Genomic DNA, 21,043 nt, shown 5'->3' with positions numbered 1-21,043 from the left:
ATCTTCAAATCTAAAGCTTAAAAACTGCATCACATGAAGGTAGAGATACACAGGATGAATACTATGTAACAACAGACACAGAGTTTGGAGTATGCAGTCTTAAGACAATGCCAAGCATTGACAGCTACCACTAGAAACTGAGAAGAGGCATGGGAGGATTCTGTTCAGAGGGAATGTGACCCTGTTGACATCTTGATTTCAGACTTCTAACCTCCTGTACTATGAGAGAATAATTTTCTGTGGCTCTGAAGCACCCAGGTTCTGGAATTTTGTTACAGTGGCCATAGGAAACTAATACTCCTGTTATGGTACTTATCACACTACGTTGAATTGACTAGGCATTTTTGCTTGTCTTCCTCTTTTCTCTTTGAAAAGTGTCATTGAGTCTTTGATAGCTTTGAAATACAATGTATGTATCAGTCTCTGGAAAAAAATATGAAGCTTAATTTTGCTGGATATAGGATTCGTGGTAGGCATCCATTTTCTTTCAGAGTTTGGTATATGTTGTTTTAGGACCTCCTAGCTTTGAGGGTCTAGATTGAAAAATCAACTGATGTCTGAATTGGTCTCACCTTATACGTAATCTGATATTTTTCACTCACAGCCTTTAAAATTCTATTCTTTTTCTGCAAATTAGGCATTTTCATTATAATGTGCCTTGATGTGGGTCTGTTGTAATTTTGTGCATTTGGGGTCCTGGAAGCCTCTTATATGTGATTTTCCATTTCATTCTTTAGATTTGGGAAATTTTCTGATATTATTTCATTGAAAATATTGTGCATTCCTTTAGTTTGTATCTCTGTGCCTTATCTATACAGATAAATCTTAAATTTGGTATTTTCATGTTATCCCATAATTCTTAGAAGAATGATTTTTTAACATCTTCTCTTCATGGTCAACTTTATTTTCAAGATGATATATTTTGTCTTTATTGCCTAAGATTCTTTCTTCCAAGTGGTCTAGTCTGTTGGAGATACTTTATACTGAATTTTTAATTTAGTTTATTGTTTTTTTCATTTAGAAGATTTCTGCTTCTTTTTCTTCCCCCAGAATCTCTGCCCCTTTATTGAAGTGATCTTTCACTTCCTGTATTTTCTCTGTGATTTCATTCCTTATACCATCCTTTACTTCACAGAGCAGTCCAACTATGTACATTCTAAACTCCCTTTCTGACTTTTCTCCCACTTTGGTGTCAATGAAATCTGTTATAAGAGTATCTTGGTTTGTTTTGGGTGATTTGTTCTCTTGCTCTTTCATGTTGTTTTTATGTCTACCCATCTAACAGTATGGGTCTGAGGCAGTAGAGTTTGTACCCTGTGAACTTATAATGTCCTTGAAGGTTTTCCAGTACCTCACTGTTAACAGGGGAGACAAATAATAACAAAAACTAATGCAAAAAATACATAGTATCAAACCAAATAGTTTGTACTATGACATTTACAATGTTAATTATCACAGTAAACATAAATTTTATGATCAGTTTTTGCCTATAATAAAAACAGCAAGTTTGCAAAAGGGCTTACAATTTCAAATGGTGAACAGGGAGAGAACAGAAGTGATACAGGAGGTGATAAAGAGGGAGGAAGAGAGAAGATAGAAGTAAAAAAATTAAAGAGTAAAGAAATAATAGAGGTTGGCTGTTAGTGGAAGAACAGAGAGAATTAAGGGAAACAGGTAGGAGAAAAATTATATATAAATTAAATTTTTTAAAAAAATAAAAATAAAAGAATATAAAACAAAACTAAAATATGCTAATCAAATATCATAGTTAAAAAATCTAATTTGTGAAAAATAACTGACTTCAAAAATGCTAGAAATTAAATGAGAAAAAAATGAATATTTATAAATGTCCATGTACCATTAAGGTTATGATTAAACTGAGAAAAAGAATAATAATAAAAAATAAGAAAAGAAAACAAACAAAAAAAATCTTGATGAAAAGTTGAAGAATTCTTTCCATTGGCATTCAAAAGATTCTCAGCTTCTCTTCTCAGCACTTTTCCATGGAGTCTTCTGGAGTGTGATCTCCACCCTTTGGAATGCTAGAATGAGAGAGGTAATCCCCGAGGTGGAATTCCTGGAGATGGCATTTCTGGAGGAAGAGTTTAGGCATAGGTGGGCTTCAGGCCCTTCACTAAATGCCAATTGGTCTAGAGATTTTAAATCAGTGAACCTCTTGCTGGTCCCTGCTGGAAGACTGTACCCCAAAGATCTCTCCTGGGTTCCACTCATGTAATGAGAGAGCCAATTCTCAGTCACTTATGTTACCTGCAGACCCCAAATGTCCTGGTCTTGGGTTGAGTCTGTAAACAATCTCTCCTGAACTCTTCAGAGTTCCTGCCCAGAAGCATCTCTCCCAGCAGCCCCAGCAAGCAGCCCAATATGAGGGGGAGGGATAGATCCAGATGGGTTTCTGTGTCCAGTTGTCCCCTGTGTAAACCTCTCTCCACATTTTATTTTTCCCTGGTCACTTATGCACACTCCGTGTTGTACAATATGTATTTACTGGCCTATATTTAGGCCAAACATGGGTTTTCCAGGAATCTGCTCCCTCAGCTGTCGGCCCCCGCACCAGGGCTACAAAATGGTTCCTTCCTTTGTCCTCCACATGCCACCTAGAGAAATGGCAGTTTCTTTCCCCACACACAGATATCATGCAGCGCATCTTTCAGGTTTGTCGGGCAGCGAGCGTCCTTGGTCTCTCAACACTCTGTACCCGGACACACCTCTGGCCTCCCAAAAATGTGGGTTCCTTTAATTCTCTTATCCTTGCACTATGATCACAGAGGGATCATTCTGGCTGGTGCTTCCAGCCTGGCCACAGGAGCATCTGTGCCACTGGGGACTTTAAACTTTTTTTTTTTAATTCAACCTTCTGTATCCCCAGTCTCCTTTGAATGTCCAGTTTAAATTCCAGCAAAGTCCTCCTGCCTTATTTATGTTCAACTACCTTGTGGAGAAGCTGCCTGTTTTCTTAGTTTTATGCCTCAGAGCAGCCAGGAACTCTACCTCCTCTTTTCTGCCATCTTGAAAAATTCCCCATGCTTCAAGAATTTTGACAAACTCAAGCTTCAAGAAGAAAATTCTTCTGAAAAAGAAGAGAGCTTGCTGAGAGCAGTGGCACATGCCTGTAATCCCAGAGACTTGGGAGACTGAGGCAGGAGGGTCACAAGCTCAAAGCCAGCCTCAACAACTTAGTGAGGCCCTAAGCAATTTAGTGAGATTCTGTCGCAAAATTAAAAAGTAAATAGAAAAGGACTGGGGATGTGACTCAGTGGTTAAGTGCTGCTGGGTTCAAACCCCAGTACCAAAAAAAAAAAAAAAGAAAAGAAAAGAAAAAAAAAAGAAATAGAGATAAAAGAACTCTGAGAATCCATACATTCAGAAGAGAAAAATTCAAACAGAAGCAAAACAATAGAAAATACTATTTGCTGAATGCCATATATAATTGTATATATATAATTTATGTGTGTGTGTGTATATATATATACACACACACATATATATATATATATATATATATATATATATATATATATATCTGTCACACTTGGCATATCAATGATGTAAACTGTGAATAACTCTAAAATGTTTTTGAGTCAAGTTTATTGAAAAAAAATGCAAATCAGAGATAGAAATAATAATCAAAGTAACCTCAAATAATTTGGAAGGACTGGAGGAGAGCAGGTTTGCTAAAATTAGAACAAAAATCAGAAGGAACAAGGGCAATGTGATATTGTTCAGGCTAACTGAAGCAACAAAACTTCACAGATGTAGAGATACTCATGTAGAATTCAGCCTATGAATAATATTTGGGTATTACTGGTCCAGTGAAAAAGAAACAAATACGCATATTGAAACATATGCACTGCATTAGAAAGAACGCTGAGCTGGGTCAAAAGAGCCCTGTGCTAGTCCTAATTCTAAAAAGATTTGGGTTAGTCCCTTCCTCTATGGGGATTGTCTCTAATCTATAAATGCTGGACAAATAAGTTTCTAAAGGTGAAGTTCTTTGTTCCTTTAAAAAACAGTGAAATTATATTTTGTGTAGATAATTTTCCTTTAGATTTTATTTCATCACTTAAAATCAAAGCTGTTTGGAAAATATGAACAACAATAATAAATACTATTTTTGAATACCTGTTTATAGTTATAACAACTTTTATATGTAAATAAGTATTATACTCATTTTACAAGTAAGGGAGCTAGGATTAAAAAAAAAAAATGTGTTTCAGTCAGTCTTTTTGACATTGTGGCCAAATGAACTGAAAAGAACGATTTTGGAGGAGGGAAAGTTTTATATGGCAATTATGGTTTCAGAGGTCTCAGTCCATAAATGGCCAACTTTGGGCTGGAGGTGAAGCAGAACATCATGTTGGAATGGCATGTAGGAGAAAAGCAACTCAGGACATGGCAACAAGGAAGCAGAGAGATCATCAGGGACAAGATATAAACCTCAAAGACATGCTCTTGGGGACCTGCTTCTTCTAGCCACAACCTACCTGCAGATAGTTACTGTCCAGTTAATCCATATCTGGGAATTAAGGCTCTCATAATCCAATCATTTTACCTCTTAAACTTTCTTGCATCTTCTCACACATGAGTTTTTGGGGGACATGACATATTCAAACCATAACATTAAGTTACTTTCCCAAGTTACGTAGAAATAACTGGTGGATTTGAGATTCAACTCAGTTTTGTCAAACTCCAAATTTTTTGCTCTTTTCCACTTTTTTATGCTGTTTTCGTAGGGTATTGCCTGAGAAAAAATCAGAGAATAACTAGAATGATGAAAGATGTAGACATTTTATTCTATAAAGGAAAATCAAGAAACACTGGCTACTGTCAAACATCAAAATATATTTTAGTAAAGATGAATGGTTAAAATTTAAACTATAGTCATACTTCAGGAAAACATGAAAAATTTGTTAAATATACTGAAGATTGGGGGATATATAATACAAAGTTAAAAAACAAAAAGGAAAGAGTAAGTGTGACTATACAACACATTTTAAAATTCTCTATTTCAAGAAATAACATACAAGGGAAAAGTTAAAATCAATAATACAAAAAAGTCCAATAATACAAATAACTGTTGCAAATATTCTTCTTGGTTTGTTATCTAAAAGGGAGTGCTCTTATTGAGTGTACACATAAATTTTTAAAAGAACAAATTAAACAAAAAATAGGCAAAATAAAGGAACATACATTTTATGTAAAAAGAAATTCAAATAACCTATAAACATATAAGATACTTAACTTCAAATAAGAAATGCAAAATACAAAAATTCAATTGTCTCCTTATCCAAATGGAAAACATCAAATGTTTCAGTATGTATAATTATTGTAAGAATATAAGGAAGTTCTTATGGAGTAGACACAAAAGTGGTTACCTCTGGAAGTGGGAATGGTGAGGGGACCTTTACCTATTCTTTTACACCTTTCTGAAACAGACATTACAAAGTATGATCATATTTTCTAACAAAAAGTTAACCCTTATCATCATTTAACAAGAGATGAATTATTTTGTACATGTAGTTTGTGTTCTTCAATTTCCTATTACGAAGGCCTGGATAATAATGGCCTTTCTCATCTCTCTGGCTACCAGAGTTATACTTCTGACTCTTCAACAGCCTGGATGGTCTCCAACATGACTGACATAACTGTCTTCTACCATGGAGTAGATCTGGAATTGTGTAGTTCAAGGAGCTTTTAGACTCAGATAGTCTAACCATCCCTTCCCTCTGAGATGGGAGAAAACTGAGGTTCAGGGAGGTGATGTGATAGTCACTCAGCTAGTGGGTGGCACGGTCAGGTCAGCTAATGTGCTTCCCAGTGTTCCTGTGTAATCCATACTCACAGGAAAGAGTTCACCAGGATAGAAGACACATAAAAGACTAGGAAAAATATAAAGCAAATAAGAAGACTTTAACAAAGGAAATTGCAGAAATGAAGATTACTGATGCTCCAGGCCTGGAAGTAGTAACCTCCACCCCTGTCTACCACTCGAATATTGAGTGATAGAAAGTAAGCTACTGGGGCTGGGGATGTGGCTCAAGTGGTAGCGTGCTCGCCTGGCATGCATGCGGCCCGGGTTCGATCCTCAGCATCACATACAAACAAAGATGTTGTGTCTGCCGAAAACTAAAAAATAAATATTAAGAATTCATTCTCTCTCTCTCTCTCTCTCTCTCTCTCTCTTTAAAAAAAAAAAAAGAAGCTACTTATTCTTTCATGGGCTATAACAACTGCCCTAAAAAAAAAAAAAAAAAAAAGAAAGAAAGAAAGAAAGAGCAGTATGATACCACCTACAAAAATATAGTTTTGTATAGGTTAGAAAACCAGACTTACTGTTTGTTCACTTCAAGCAAAAGAACTTCTTAGGGTTCTTATTCTCTGTTCCCCAACCAATGTCCCTCTTCTGGAGCAGACAGAGCATTAATTATATTGTATTGACTTACTCTGAATTGATTCAAGAAAGAATTTAGTTTTGCTTCTCACTAAATTTGACTTACAGATGATTTTTCACCCTGGTAGAGTTTGGGGCTTGTTTTTTAGGTGTTCTGTTTCTCTTTCTGTATGGGCCCAGAATGGGAGTTAGCAATTGCAAAACCCCAGGCACGCTTTATTTCATTTTGTCAGAATCCATTATGGAATTCTGTATGAGAAATGGGGTGTTCAAGTTTATTTTGGAACAGAGCTCATGGCTGTCTCACCAAGCTCAGTATGACAGGACTAGGCAATTGACCAGAGAGGGGTTTGGCTGGCAGCCAGCCTCATTCCATGCAGTCTCCCCAGAACCTCATCTGAATATATTAATCTGTCAGCATGTACTTGTCGTTGTGCATTACATGTGTCTCTCTTCATTATCCTGTTTTCCTCTAATTTTGAAGGTTCTTATTTACCCTCAAAATCTAGGAAACTTACAGGGTCATAGTAAATATACCCAGTAAAATCCTCAAAGACATAAATGGATAAAAATGCTTCCATCCCAGTCAGATCATGAAACCAACACAAAATGAATATTTTTATATTGCTGCTGTTTAAAATTATTAAAACTGGAATTCGTAGAGGTAAGAAATACTTGAGTAGAAGATGAGGGGCTTTGAGGCACATGATAGTCTTAAGTAGCTTATTAGTTTTGGGATACTCCTTTCTTCTATCTTAATACAGATTCTATGCTTAAAATTCTCTGATTTCCTCTTTCAGGTGAATGGCATTGACCTCCGTGGAGCATCTCATGAACAGGCAGCTGCTGCATTAAAGGGAGCTGGACAGACAGTGACCATTATAGCACAATATCAACCTGAAGGTCAGTCAAAACCCAAACTTACAATGTTCTGATATGTCTCTGTGTGAAAGTGAATCCATATTACTGATCGCCTGTATTAACCATAGTCACCATCAACAATTTTTAAAGCTAACTATAGGGAAAACTTCATAATTAATGTCCAAAGAACATGAGACCCTCAATGACAGGATTAGGCAATTGGCCAAAGAAAATATCAGGAAAACATCAGGCAGTTAGGCTCATATAAAAACTTGAATTCAAATAAATATCAACCAACATCAGCTTTATTTCATTTATATTTTTATCTAATATGCATTTTTGGTCACTAATAGATACTATAAAGACAATTTAGATTTATGAAGCACAGGAGATATATTTCATTTATACAAGTAGACCATGTTCTCTCCTGTGGCATTAATTTAGTTCTCATGAACACTACTATGGTTTAGATGTCCCCTTCCCCCACTTTTCTGCTATACTGTTCCTTGTTTGGAATAAATCACTGCAAAAACTGAGACTTGGTAAGATGGCATTGTCATCAGTTGGATTAGCCAACTAAAAATTGATAAGATATCTGAAATTGGATTAGCTGTACCCTGCTCTTTCATTTATTTAAACATCTGTTTATGTGTTCAGAATGAGGCTCAACAAGACAACTGGGATATTACCCTTTGTATGATTTATTTCTTAGAAAATTCATTTATAGATTGCTTTCTGGCTAGTAAAACATACTAAGCACATTCTGTACTACTGTGGACTAGACCTTGTACAAAAAAAAAAAAAAAAGAACATGGCTTCTGTCTTCAAGAAATGGAGTTGATTGCTTTTGTTTTGTGGTTAGCAGAGAGAGTTTTAAACACCTGAAAATGAGAGTTGAAAATGTCATTAAGGAGGAGCCTCTGTGCCTGTGGATGTCAGGAACTCCTTTGATCTTTTCAAATGATTATTAACTTCATCCCTCTTTGGAAGACAGGCCTGTGTCTTGCCTGTAGCAATTTAGGTTTTATTATCTATTATAGTGGCCAATTTGCATATGCAGAACAGGATAAAGAAAACATTTTCTTCAATGTGTATGTTAGTATGTTACCTTTATTTCTTCGTTTATAACTGACTTTAGAATTAGAATTTGCAAGTAAGTTCTACAAAATTTTTTATAAATATTTTGTCCTATTGGCCTATGACACATGTGGCTAGTCCACTGGTGGAAAGATTTGTGATGGTCAGAGATGGATGATGCCAGCGACCATGAAATGTGCTCTTCCCGGACAGATTTGGGAAGTCTTTTTACTTCTTAAATTTTAGTACATCTTTTTTTTCAAATAAAAGTAAAGCAAATATTATAAAACAGAAAATGAAAACAACTGACTTAACACCATTTGATTAACAGATTTTACATCATATAGAATAAGAACTTTTTCATTGGAATCCTCCATTTCCTTCATTGCTGTTTTCTGTCAGTCTCTAACACTATGCCCTTTCCTATACCCTGAGACATGGCATAAATGTTTTGTCCTTGACTGCTTTCCTATTCTGAATATTTTATCTTAAATAAGTCTGCAGATTGATAAAGTGATTAGAACTATAGAAGGTCTTAAGAGTGGTCAAATAACCATGAACACAATGATTCCAGGTTTTGAAGTTTACAATAAAAGACTAACATGTTCTCATTCTATCAGTATAAATCCTCAACTTTTTACAGAAACTTTCTGTAGCTTGGTTTCCTTAAGCAATATACTTAATTTGGATAATGTGCTGTACTTTATCAAGATGCCTATTCTAAGAATGTTTTATAAATCACATAATTGCCTTTAAAGTGCTCTAAAGAAACCTGCAAATAATAACAGCAAACTTCTTTCAGAATGCCAAAATACAGATTGAATTTACAAAATGACTTCCCTATTGTAATAGTCTGTAGTCTAATTTGTCACAACTTTAAATCAGTTGAAAATGTAATAATAGAAAAATGAAGCAATCAGTTTTATTCTCCCCTTTGCAAACTTTATGTGTAACCAAGCCTTAATTGAACTATTGTTCAGACTAGAAAATTGATTGTTTTGGTCATGTAGGACCATTTAAATTATATAACATCTCTTGGAAATAATGAATAATTTACATTTAAAATAACAAGTGAATTGAAAACTATTTTGTGAGATTTCATCAGAAAATTCTCATCAGAAGCCAGGCGTGGTAACTGGGCACACACCTATAATCCCATTATATATTATTGTCCCCTGTACTAGGGAGACTGAAGGAGGAGGATCACAAGTTCAAGGTCAGTCTCAAAATATCTTAGCAAGAGTCTGTCTCAAAATCAAACAATGAAAGGGCTGGGAATGTAGCTCAGTGGTAAAGCACCCCTGCGTTCAATCCCTAGTATGAAAAGAAAAAAATCTCACTAGCTTTCTTTAATTTGCACCAGTGTCGTTACTCTTATGGTAATGCTTTAAGAAGATTTTGATGACATCTCTTTCCATATGGTCATTGGCAAAGCTTCCAGAAAATATGTTTTTCAGCCAACTTCAAATGCTTTATCAGGAATTCTGGAAATGGTTTCCCCGATATTACCAATTATTTAGAAAAATTTACCCTCTACCCCAAATAATGTAGCATTTGTATTCATCTTCAAGGAATTTTTTAAAATTTTTTTTGAGGAGAAAGAACCTTTATACATTTACTAGAGATCAGAGAATGGATAAACTTGCAGGGGTCAGAACAGTGCAATAGTACTTTGTGGAAATATGGGAATGAGGGCTGACTTGAAAACAGATGAGATTTCTGTTTAAGATAGTAGAAAGAATACCTTGTTTAAGATTGTAAGCTCCATGTATGCAGACACCATACCTGGATTTTGTTCACTGACAGAACTGTAACTAGCCTTATTATTGGTATTTCTTAAAGAGCTGCTGAACTAATGGATAAAAGTTTAGCATACGTCAGTACTTAAGTTTCCACTTGATGGGAATTAAAGATTAAAGAGATTCTTCATTTTTACTTACTTGCTCTTTTCATTTTTGTTTAAAAGACAGAAATTCATTGCTAAATAAATGTATATTACAAAATATGAAACTATTCCCAACTGTTATGTTTCCACAGTGTTTAGCACATTTTAAAAAATAAGTAATATTGTAATATATGTTTATATATTACATTTATGTACATTATTATACTAGAGCAATAAATGACTTCTTTGTCAAGTTTCACTCTGCCAAGTGAGGCAGAAATTATGCACTCGTTTGCTTAAAATAAGCTTGGTCCTGGTTGTCTGCATTACTCTATCCATCATCAATCTTATTTAATGTGTAGTTCAATGTAGTAGAATTAAATCCAATTTGAAAAATATCATACAATTGCTGTTTCCCTCTGGTGGTAGGACTGAAATTCATTTTGCCACCTTTTGAAATTCAGTTGTGTAGTGTGCTTACTTTGAAATTAACATGTGTTAGGTTAAAAATAAGAAAATACTGAAGTTTTTTTTTCCTTTTTTGAGACCCTATATCTGATATGTCAGGAATGATTTTATTAAGCATTACAGGGAACCAGTATCTGTAAAAACTTGAACTTTCCACATTCAGTTAGTGAAGTTACTCAGTATCACTTCACACTAGGAAACCAATACCCTATATACTCACACGCACACACACTTATGAACACACTTGCCCGTGCACACACACACAGCCTTCCAGTCACCTTCTCCCACTACTTTCAGAATTATCTTTCTAAAAGACATGACCCCACGGTGTCTCTGTGCACAACCCCCTGCCCTTTCCACACCGGTCCCTGTAAATCACACTAGCACCCAGAGCTTTGTCCTTTTTCACCTTTCCCTAATTGCAGGGGTCTACTACCTGCTCCCACACTTAGTTCTGAACTGCCACATATCTCTGCCTTTTCTTCATGGGTTCCTCTACCTGGAATGTTTCTGTTCTCCCTTTTCACCTGCATGGTTCCTAGTCATCTTGAGGACCCTCAGATTTCAATTTTCTATGAAGCCAACTTTAATCTTCTCAGTCATGTTGATTGATTCTTTCTCTGAGTTCCCGAGACATTGTTTTCAGACACCTGGTACATTCCCTTAACAAGATATGCACATTTCTTTATTCAAGTAAACTCCTACAGAGCAAGGAGCCTTCTATCACTCATCTTATCTCTTCTGTTAATTTGCTCAATACAAATTTGACTACACTTTATTAATGTATTATTAAGTTAGTCTCCTCTTGTTTTAGAATATTGCAGTATAAAAGCAATATAATAGTTTCAGTGTTTTAACAAGCAAATATTAATAATAAGTGCTTAAGAAATATTTGTTGAATAAATAGTGATTGAAGACCTGGAGTTTTTATATTTGATGCAGAAATAGTAAATCAATTTCTGGGTTGGACATTTGGTGTTGGTGTTGATAGAGTTTTTAGATGGTACCTTTTTGCTTTTCAAAACCTGTAGTGACCCTGATAGATGAACTCCCTTTCTACTAAAATGCAGAAAATCTATAGGTTTTTGCTTTGTAATATAGCATGTGCATGCATGCGCGCGCGCACACACACACACACACACACACACATAGATTATTAAAGCCCTAACATTTTTTAAGCTTGTGAAAGCCAGTTTTTTTAGTACCATCAATGAATTAAAACTACTTTGTTTATGACATAATTACATATTTGTCAAAAAGGATCTAATAGTATTCTCCTGGCTAAGATCAGAGCAAATATTTACAATATTTCTTGCCTTCTAACTTATATAATAACTACTATATTTAACATGAGTTAACTGACTAGTGTTGAAATTATAAAACACCAGAAGTTCACTTGAAATATCATGTGGACAATAAAAATTACTGAATAAAGTGCAAAATAGAAACAATTAATTGCTAAGCTGTCCCTATGAAGATAACTAATATCTTTTTGCCTCTAATCTGACTACTCAGAGTAGTCAGAATGGACTGCAGGTGAGCAAAAGGGTAAGGTCACCTCAGCGAGCAATATCTACATCAGCAGACAGCAGAAGGCCTGATTTTCTTTGCTTTTTATTCTTTTTTGTTTATTTGCTCTTTTTAGTTATACATGGCAATAGAGTATTATTGACGTATGTATACAAACATGGAGTTTATCGTTTTCTAATTAGGATCCCAGTCTTGTGATTGTACATGATGTGGAGTTTCACTGTGGTGTGTTCACATATGTCATAGGAATGTTATGTCAGATTCACTCTACTGTCTTTTCTATCCATATTCCTCCCCCTTCCCTTCATTCCCCTTTGTCTACATTGAACTTCTATTCTTCCCCTCACTCCCCCTTGTTGTGTGTTAGCATTTGCATATCAGAGAGAACATTCAACCTTTATTTGGGGGGATTGGCTTATTTCACTTAGCATGATGGTCTCCAGATTCATTGTTTACCAGCAAATGTTCTTGCCTTTTATTCTTTAATTTGGGTATTTGAGATTCTTTTAAAAGAAAAACACAAAGGACAGTATTGATTATTGCCTGGAGACTTATAAGTACAGTCTGTTTTATGGAATTATGGCAGAAGGATGATGTGGGTTTGCATTTATACATTCATTCAATCAATAGGTATTATTTTCTGAACACACACTATGCTTCAGTCAGTGATTAGGGAAATAATAAGCAGTGAACCAAAGCAGGTCCTCTCAAATATCAAATGTGTCATGTGAGTGTTAAGCAGTACAAAGAAATATGAAGCAGAGTAAAGATGATAGTGACAGAGGAAATATATAGTGGCCAGAGAAAGGTATGCTAATTAGAGGAATTTTGAGCGAATATCTGAAAGAAATAAGGGAGTAGCCACACAGGCAGCTGAGAGAAGAAATGAATCATTCTAGTCTTGCTCTACCAAGTGTGGTCCATGGGACAGCAGCAGAGACAGATATTAATAAAAACTTTTATAAATGCAAAATTTGGAGTCCTAATCCAGGCCAATAAGCCATAATCTTTATCTCATCAAGATGTTCAGGTGATTTGTATGCCCATTAAAGTTTGAGAAGTAGGAGCTGCGGTTGTGGCTCAACAGTAGAGCGCTCACCTAGCACATGCAAGGCGCTGGGTTCCATCCTCAGCACCACATAAATATAATTAAATAAAACAAAAGAATAAAAAAATGTTTGAGAAGTACTCTAGTATGCTTCAGAACTATGTAAAACTTGTCATTGTCACTATTGGGTTTGACTCCCTCTATCTGGAGCACTGGCACATGAGACTGTGTCACTAGAGTTGATTTATGGCATGTGGCAGCTAATTATTGGTCATGGCCCATTTGTTTCACTAGGGATGCATAGGTTGTTCTTGAGGTAATTTAAGAAGCTGTGTGTCATTGAGTTCTACTTTTCCTTGTCCTCCTCTTTAAATACAGACTAACAAACAAATTCATATCTTTCTATAAGACCTCTGAGATTCTGAACATGTTCAGGCTTCATTCTCTTTAGCATAGCCTCTCTCATAGCTAAGTAAAGAAGTAGTAAGTGAGGTAAGGTAAGAATGAATCCCATCACGTTAGATGCTTCTGTGAACCAAGAGAAAGTCCTTTGGGCATCACTCTAAAATATCTTTGAGTAACTTATTATTTTTAAAAACAAACTCATATAAATAATCTTTTTTAGCTTCTTGTAAGTTGTAAGGCTAATTCCAAATTTTTTTTTAAAGTACATGTTCCTTTCAACAATAAATGAAACTTTGATCTGATTTGGGGTAACCACTGACTTAGAGCTTAAACCACACTTAGATGCAATGGCATATTTCTCTGTGGGGTTGAAGTTATAATGAACACTTAAAATAAATATGTAACTTAGGCCTGAAGAACAAGACACCTGTACCTGAAGGTTCTCAGAAATGTGAGTACATATACCACCCAAGAAGCTTATTTACAATGCAAAACATAGTGCTTTATTTAAATCAACGTCTATGCAGGTTTATGCATATGAATGAGCAGCTGTGGCATGTTGAAATATTTTTTCAAAGCAAATAACTGCATCTTAAATGCCCAGGAAAGATTTGCTAAGTCCAGCTGTGAATCTTGGTCAAAAATTGCACCAGCACCATCAGGGAACATTTAAAATGAGATTTTTGAATGGAAAGTCCTGTGTCAGACTCTGGACTGGGAGAGAATTCCAGTTTTCTAGAGCAAACTCTTACTATGTGACCTTGTGCTATTTCATCTTTAAGAATTTGTTTTCTCACCTATTTTTTTAAATGGTTAGGGTAGGAAAAGTATTTTCATAAGAATTCATACACTTATTAAACTTTAAACTTAAGCTAAAAAAATCTGGTGGTATAGAAGCATAAGTTTCATTACTTTTTTAATGCATGAGAAGAAATGGATACACAATTTAATTAACTTGATGGCTTCTGTGTGGTTTAACTGGAATCACTGAGAAATAAAAACTAAAATTTGTAAGAATCCTTAAAGATCATCTTGTCTAGTGAGGAAAAAAAGTTCATCAGCACCCAAATAGGAAAGCAATTCAGTATCTTACCATTGTCATATTTAGTGAAGTTAAGGGTAGCTGAACCTTAATTATTTTAATTCACTATAGCCATTGATGAAGGGGTAAGACTTAAACATAGTTATAATCTAGTAGATATAAAGGGGTCAAAAATTCTCTAGGGAGCTGGGCTTGGTGGTGCACACCTGTAATCCCAGAAGCTTGGGAGGCTGAGGCAGGAGGATCTCAAGTTCAATGCCAGTCTCAGCAAAAGCAAGGCTCTAGGCAACTCAGTGAGACCCTGTTTCTAAATAAAATACAAAATAGGGCTGGGGATGTGGCTTAGTGGCTGAGTGCTCCTGAGTTGAATTCTCAGGATACCCCCCACACCAAAAAAAAATTCTCTAGGAGCCTTAAGGCTTTCTAATGTACACAACTTGACTCTTTCTATCTTGTTACTGTTATTAAATGTTATTGTTCATGTGTCACAGTTGAATTATGTATTCATGAAATTATTAAATATGTAAGGAATTATTTTTAATTAGAAAATAGTCATAAACCTAGAAATACTAATACTTAAATAAATAGTTGAATTTAGTATAATTTTCTTTTTCCCCATCCTAACCTTTTCCTGTAACACCCTTTAATCATCCATCCATCTGTTCACTCATCTATCCATCATCAATCAGTTCATCCTTAGTGATGCTTTGCAATGCCAAATACCAGATTTCTTTGAGGTTTCATCAATTCTGGTTTAATTAATCTGAATGGCATAATGTAATTTTTACTGAATTAGTAAAGAAACTTAAATAAAATTTCATATGAAACTGGGATTTTTTGCTTAGCCATGTCTTTCTCCAAGATCCTCTAACAGATAATGCCTCTACCAGCAGCCAGAAATCTTTTCCCAGCCACCTTCTAATTGCTTTTGTGTTATCCCCAACCTCCATCTAACATGTAACTCTAAAGAATCTAACCCAAAAAAAGATGATTTCTGATTGTGGAGTCTGCAGATTCATGGAAGGTTCTTTCCAGATACCTTCATGATGATGCTGCATTCCTTCTCCTATGCCCAAACCCCAGTTTGAAACTTGGACAGTGTAATGAGAATAAAAAGCAGGTATCACTTCATGACTCTTAGAAAACTTTATTGACCTCATTGTCTATCTTTAGACTGTTATATGTCAAACTCGTATCAAAGGGGTTAATATTTTGTGGGATTTTTAATTATTTGGGGGTTCTCTTGGTACCTAGTGACATAAGTCTCTTAATACAGGAAGCAACCTGTGCTTTCCTGTGCTAGAGACATTTTGACAACCATCCATACCTACCATTAGCAATACTCAAATCAAATTCATGGAAGTAAAGGTTCCTTATCTTATTCTCAACTGTACCAGTTTTGCAAAATGAACAGGCCTCACTAGCTAACCCCTTCATTTTATACAGAATTTCAGGATGTTAGAAAACTGTAAAAGAATGTTCCAGTACACAAGCAGAAGAGCAATATAAACCAAGGGAGGTTAAAAATACCTATGAATTTCATTCCATTTTCTGGGTGTCCATTCTGCATCTTTTTGAATATTCCCCTACTTAAGCCAGTCTTCAGATTTAATAGAGAGTAATGAGGCATTTTTCTTCTCCTGTTCCTGACTCTGCAGTCAATGCTTTATTGACCAAGTCACATTGCTTTTCTGAACATTGATTCCCTTGGTTGTTGGTTAAGGTGTTTGAGAGATAATTCTCAGGGCTGTTTTCTGCTGACATTCTGTAAAATTAAACTTACCATGTCTTCTAATTAAAACGTGTCATCAAAGAACAATTATTCCAAGCAGGTAATTTCTAAATATCCTCCTTTCATTTCATACATATTAAACACATAAAAATTCTGCTTTCACCCACTTAGAGGGAGGAAAAGATTTGTATTTGTGTAAATAGGATTTAAATCCTTCAATAATGATTTTAAGTTCAATTCAGGTAGAAGCACTTATTGCTTGTTGGGGGTTTTAAGATTAACAATTTACTGTGCATATTCTTTTTGTTTATAGATCCATGGTTGCCTATATCTTATCAGAGTAACAAAATAAAGTGTAATTGCTAGGCTTGGAAATACATTTATTGAGGCTAAAATGAAGTAATATGAAAAAATCAATTTCAGAAAATCAAGGATGCAGAAAGCTGAAATAGTGGAAATACCCTGAATTCTGAAAATCACAAATAGTAGCAGCTTTAGTATAGAAAATCCAAGCCCAGGAAATGTAAAATATTCATTGTTAATGTACTTTATAGATTCCTAATTCAAATGGGATTTCTGATAGACTCATTGGCTGAGTCTATAAAATGCAAAAGTATCTAAATTGTACTTTGGTTTAAAACAATCTTCTTGAATCCCTCTCAGTTTCATTAAACTCATTTTATATCCCCACTGCTAAGGATAATTTGCTTCATTAATAAAAAGTTGCTGACACATTGGGAAAATTAAGCAATAGCAGGACAAAATTCATTCAGTCTTCATTCAGCTAATAATTATTAAATGTTTCCAATGAGTGACATGATGTTTTGGATATTGGAGCTAGAAGGATAAGCAAAATAGATGTGGTTTCTGTCTGAATGGATCTGCAGTCAGCCAAGCAAAACCACACCAGTGAATTACACAAGCCGAGCTGAGCTCTCTAGAAAAAAAAAAAAAAAATAGATCTTGGAATTAGACTCAGAACACTCAAAACCAGACCAAACAAAATACCCTGACCTACCTAGAGTAGAGGTTCGAAAAGGATATAATACTTTGTTTCATCTGAAGGGTGAGCAGGCATCGATTTGTCAAAGCACAGCAGGAGTTGTAAGGAAGATTATTTCAGAAGGGAAAGGTGTATGAAATCATCCTAGAAAGAGAGGATGGTGCAATGGAGGAACTGGCAGCAAACCACAAAAAGTGGGAGAAACACTGTAAGGAAGCAGAAGAGAGAGACCAGGCCAGTCCCTCCAGACTGTACAGACATTTGGCCCATTCTTCTGGAACCAATGAGAGGTCTTTGAAAGGTTTTTAAGCCCAGGAATGGCAGGATCAGACTTACTCTTTAAGATGATGTCTCCAGCTGCTGACCAGAGGGCACTGAAGAGTCTGGAGAAGGCCCTGGACAGAGGAACACAGGAGCCCCCTTAAATGTCGTGAATATATTCTAAGGTCCCTAGTGGATGCCTGAAACTATGGATAGCCTTGAACCATACCCACAGTGTTTTCTGCACATACCTAACTATGACAGAAGAAAAGTAAAAGATCCACAACAAATAATAAAATAAAACAAGTATAACTATTGCAATATAAAAATAGGAGAAGCATAACAAAAGTCATGGGATTATCTCTCTCTCAAAATGTCTTAATTCTTCATTGTACGAAAGCAATATTTTTGGACTATGGTTGAGCATGGGTGACTAAAACTGAAGAAAGAAACCTTGAATAAGGGACATTATGGCAGTTGATGGTCTTGGTGAGAAATAGTGGTAGTTAGACCAAAGTGGTGGCAGAATAGGGAGAAAGAAGTAGACTCAGGGAGAAAGTGGTTTATACATAAATAGACACAAAAATTGGCTTGTTAGAATACATAAATTCATCCAAACCATTAAATCATAGCAAGACATTATTGACTAGTTTCTCCTTTGGAGAAAAGCATGCTTTATTAATCTCTGTAGCCTTATTCCCTTGAACAGTGCCTGGCTCTTAACAGACATTGAATAAATGTGGAACAAATGAAAATAAAATGAATGATGCCAATGGATAACTATCATTTTATGGGAACTCTCTTCAATATTTTTACTTTAGCAAAAGCAGAGTAAATAATAGAGAAAAAAAGCAAAGAAAGGAATATGGTTGGAATAAATAAAATAATTAAAACTAGCAGGTATGTATGCCTGATGATATTCTAAAATCTCCACACATGGGAACTCAAACTTCACAAATACTTATAGGTTCTATTGTTTTTTCCTATTTTATAGATGAGGAAACTGAGACCCAGAAAGCATCAGTGGTTTTCCCAAGGTCATACAACTGACTAGCAGAGGCAGAAAAACTCCAGAGCAACCAGCACACTTAACTGAATACTCATAGAAGAAAGAAAAAGAAAACAGATCAAGCAATGATAAATGGGTTGGACAGAGAGAAATGGAAAGGGCTAGAATGGATGTTGGATGTGGAGAAAACAACAAAGGACAGAAATGACAATAGAGGGGTCAGAGGGGACAAATGGGTAGGGAAATAGGAGGATTTGGGTAGGCAAGGTTACAAGCTTAGTGCTCAGTTGTGATTGAGAATGGAGACAGGCAGTACAGACTTGGAGTAGGCCCTGGACAGAGGAACACATACGGACTTTGGAGGCGAGTTTGCTCTTTTTAAAAAATTGTTGTTGTGGCTTTTTGGAACATGGGCATCTTCGGCCTGCAGAATGGATCTGAGAATAGTTATGGTTACCAACTGGCATCAAGGCAGGTGGAGGACTCAGCACTGACCAACCGTGAGGCCTTAAGTGAATCACTACCTCTCAGTGCCCACGTGTGTTCACCTATAGCATAGGGGTAATCATAGGTACCTTCCAAAGTTGTAGAAGAATTGGAAAAAATGGGTGTAGAATGTTTGGAAGGTAATAGGCCATCCATAAATGACAGCTAGTTTATAGTAGTTGATAATAAGCATGTTGGAGTAAACGCCGTGCTTCCCTCTGCTCCATCAGACCTTTGCAAGGCACTTCGAACCATCCCTGAGAGGGTCAGAGAACTTCACAGAGTTTACAAAGCAGCCATGAAATCAGATAGCTATGGTTCAAATCCCAGATCCATCACTAATAGCTGTATAGCCTCCTACACATTACTTTACCTCTTAGAATCTTGTTCTTTTTCTGTAAAATGAAGATTCACACCTACCTCTCAGAATGACTCCTGAGGATTAAATGGAGTGCATGTATAATGCCACATATAGCTCCTGACAGATCTCAATAAGTGGGAACTAGCATTATTATAATAATTATCTGATACCCTGTTGTGCGATTATTATATGGAGAGAGAACAAAATAAACCCAGAGGGGAAAAAGAAAATTGAGACGACCCTGAGAGGCTATTACAGGCATTTAGGAGATTCTTCCAGTAACAAACTGACGTGGAGATAGCACCCTGTGTGGAAGAGTTTTGGGTTCCAGCAGAGGAATGACAAGAGCAAGGGAGAAGAGAATAGAAGAGTCAACCTGGGCCCTGGCCACCACTCCTGCCAGGCTTTGGTTTTCATGCTTTGCCCTGGACACATGAAGCAAGAATTCCAGCAACAAAACACAGTTTGGGAGCTATTGAACAGAAAGCAAGAAAATCTTTTCAAATTAAGATGTTTGTGTAGTTAGGGCCTAAAAAAGTCACAAGCTCAGTTACTTTTCTACTAGAAGGTGACTCCATGAGCTCATCATCAGATTTTCTATCTTGACTGCTATGTCTTCACGTACCTAGAACAGGGGCTGACACATTGTGAGCCTCAATAAGTATGTGTAGAATAAATAAATGAGTTAAACAAATGTCCTTGCTTTGCAATTTTTCTTGGAACTGCAGGTGGCAAAATAAATTCATCCTCACTGAAATGCCTGTTGAGTAAGCTTAGGAAACTAGAATTCCCAAACATTGGTCTCTGGGTTAGGTGGGTAGCTCAATGAGAGAGCACTTGCCCAGCATGGCTAAGAACACTAATTGTTCTATGAGAGTAGATCCTGGGTTTCCATGAATAATTCTGATATTGATGTCAACCAGACTGACTAAACACAAAGACACTCTTTGTTTTACTTTGATGGGAAAACAGAAAATTAAGCAAATGAACCTACAAGTGGCGTTGAGAAATTTTTAGTCTGGGAGACATTAAATTAAATATCAGCTATCACATGTATAAGACTGTAGTTTTTGAAGAGCTTTCACATGCTTCTCAATGTATCCACAGAACAGTTGTTCTTTCCCAAGAGGTGAAGAGACTGGTGAATCCCAGTGAAGTTAAGAGATTTTCCCAAAGTCATGCAACCAGACATTGCTATAAGCTGAACCTGCACCCAGATGCTCTGACTCCATTCTTTGTGCATCATACTCTTATATAATTCTTCTATCCAAGTAAGAATAATTGAACCAATGTAGACTTCTCAGGCTTTCCATAAGTTTACTACACAAACATATTTAGAGAAAATAGTTGCTTGTTAGTATTAATATTAGTATGTTGAGTAAATGTCTGGTCATACATAATTTTAAACTTTTAAAAAATGATAATATAATCACGAGTTCAAAAAATCAAAATAATATTAAAAGGAA

General features: G+C 35.8%; 1 protein-coding gene across 11 annotated transcripts in view; it reads left to right on the top strand.

Annotated features, from left to right (window-relative positions):
- Positions 1 to 21,043, top strand: part of Dlg2 (discs large MAGUK scaffold protein 2) — a 2,013,368-nt gene that overhangs the window by 1,703,903 nt on the left and 288,422 nt on the right. For all 11 annotated transcript variants that reach the window (XM_077797652.1, XM_026384678.2, XM_077797650.1 and 8 more), the window contains one exon: positions 7,210 to 7,312. In XM_077797652.1, coding sequence (XP_077653778.1) covers positions 7,210 to 7,312 — 103 coding nt within the window. The remainder of the gene's footprint in view (positions 1 to 7,209; positions 7,313 to 21,043) is intronic.

The sequence above is a fragment of the Urocitellus parryii genome, chromosome 4 (genome assembly GCF_045843805.1).
Source record: "Urocitellus parryii isolate mUroPar1 chromosome 4, mUroPar1.hap1, whole genome shotgun sequence".
Classification (NCBI taxonomy): Eukaryota; Metazoa; Chordata; class Mammalia; order Rodentia; family Sciuridae; genus Urocitellus; species Urocitellus parryii.
The sequence above is the reverse complement of the archived record's forward strand: the minus strand, read 5'-3'. Positions and strand labels throughout refer to the sequence as shown.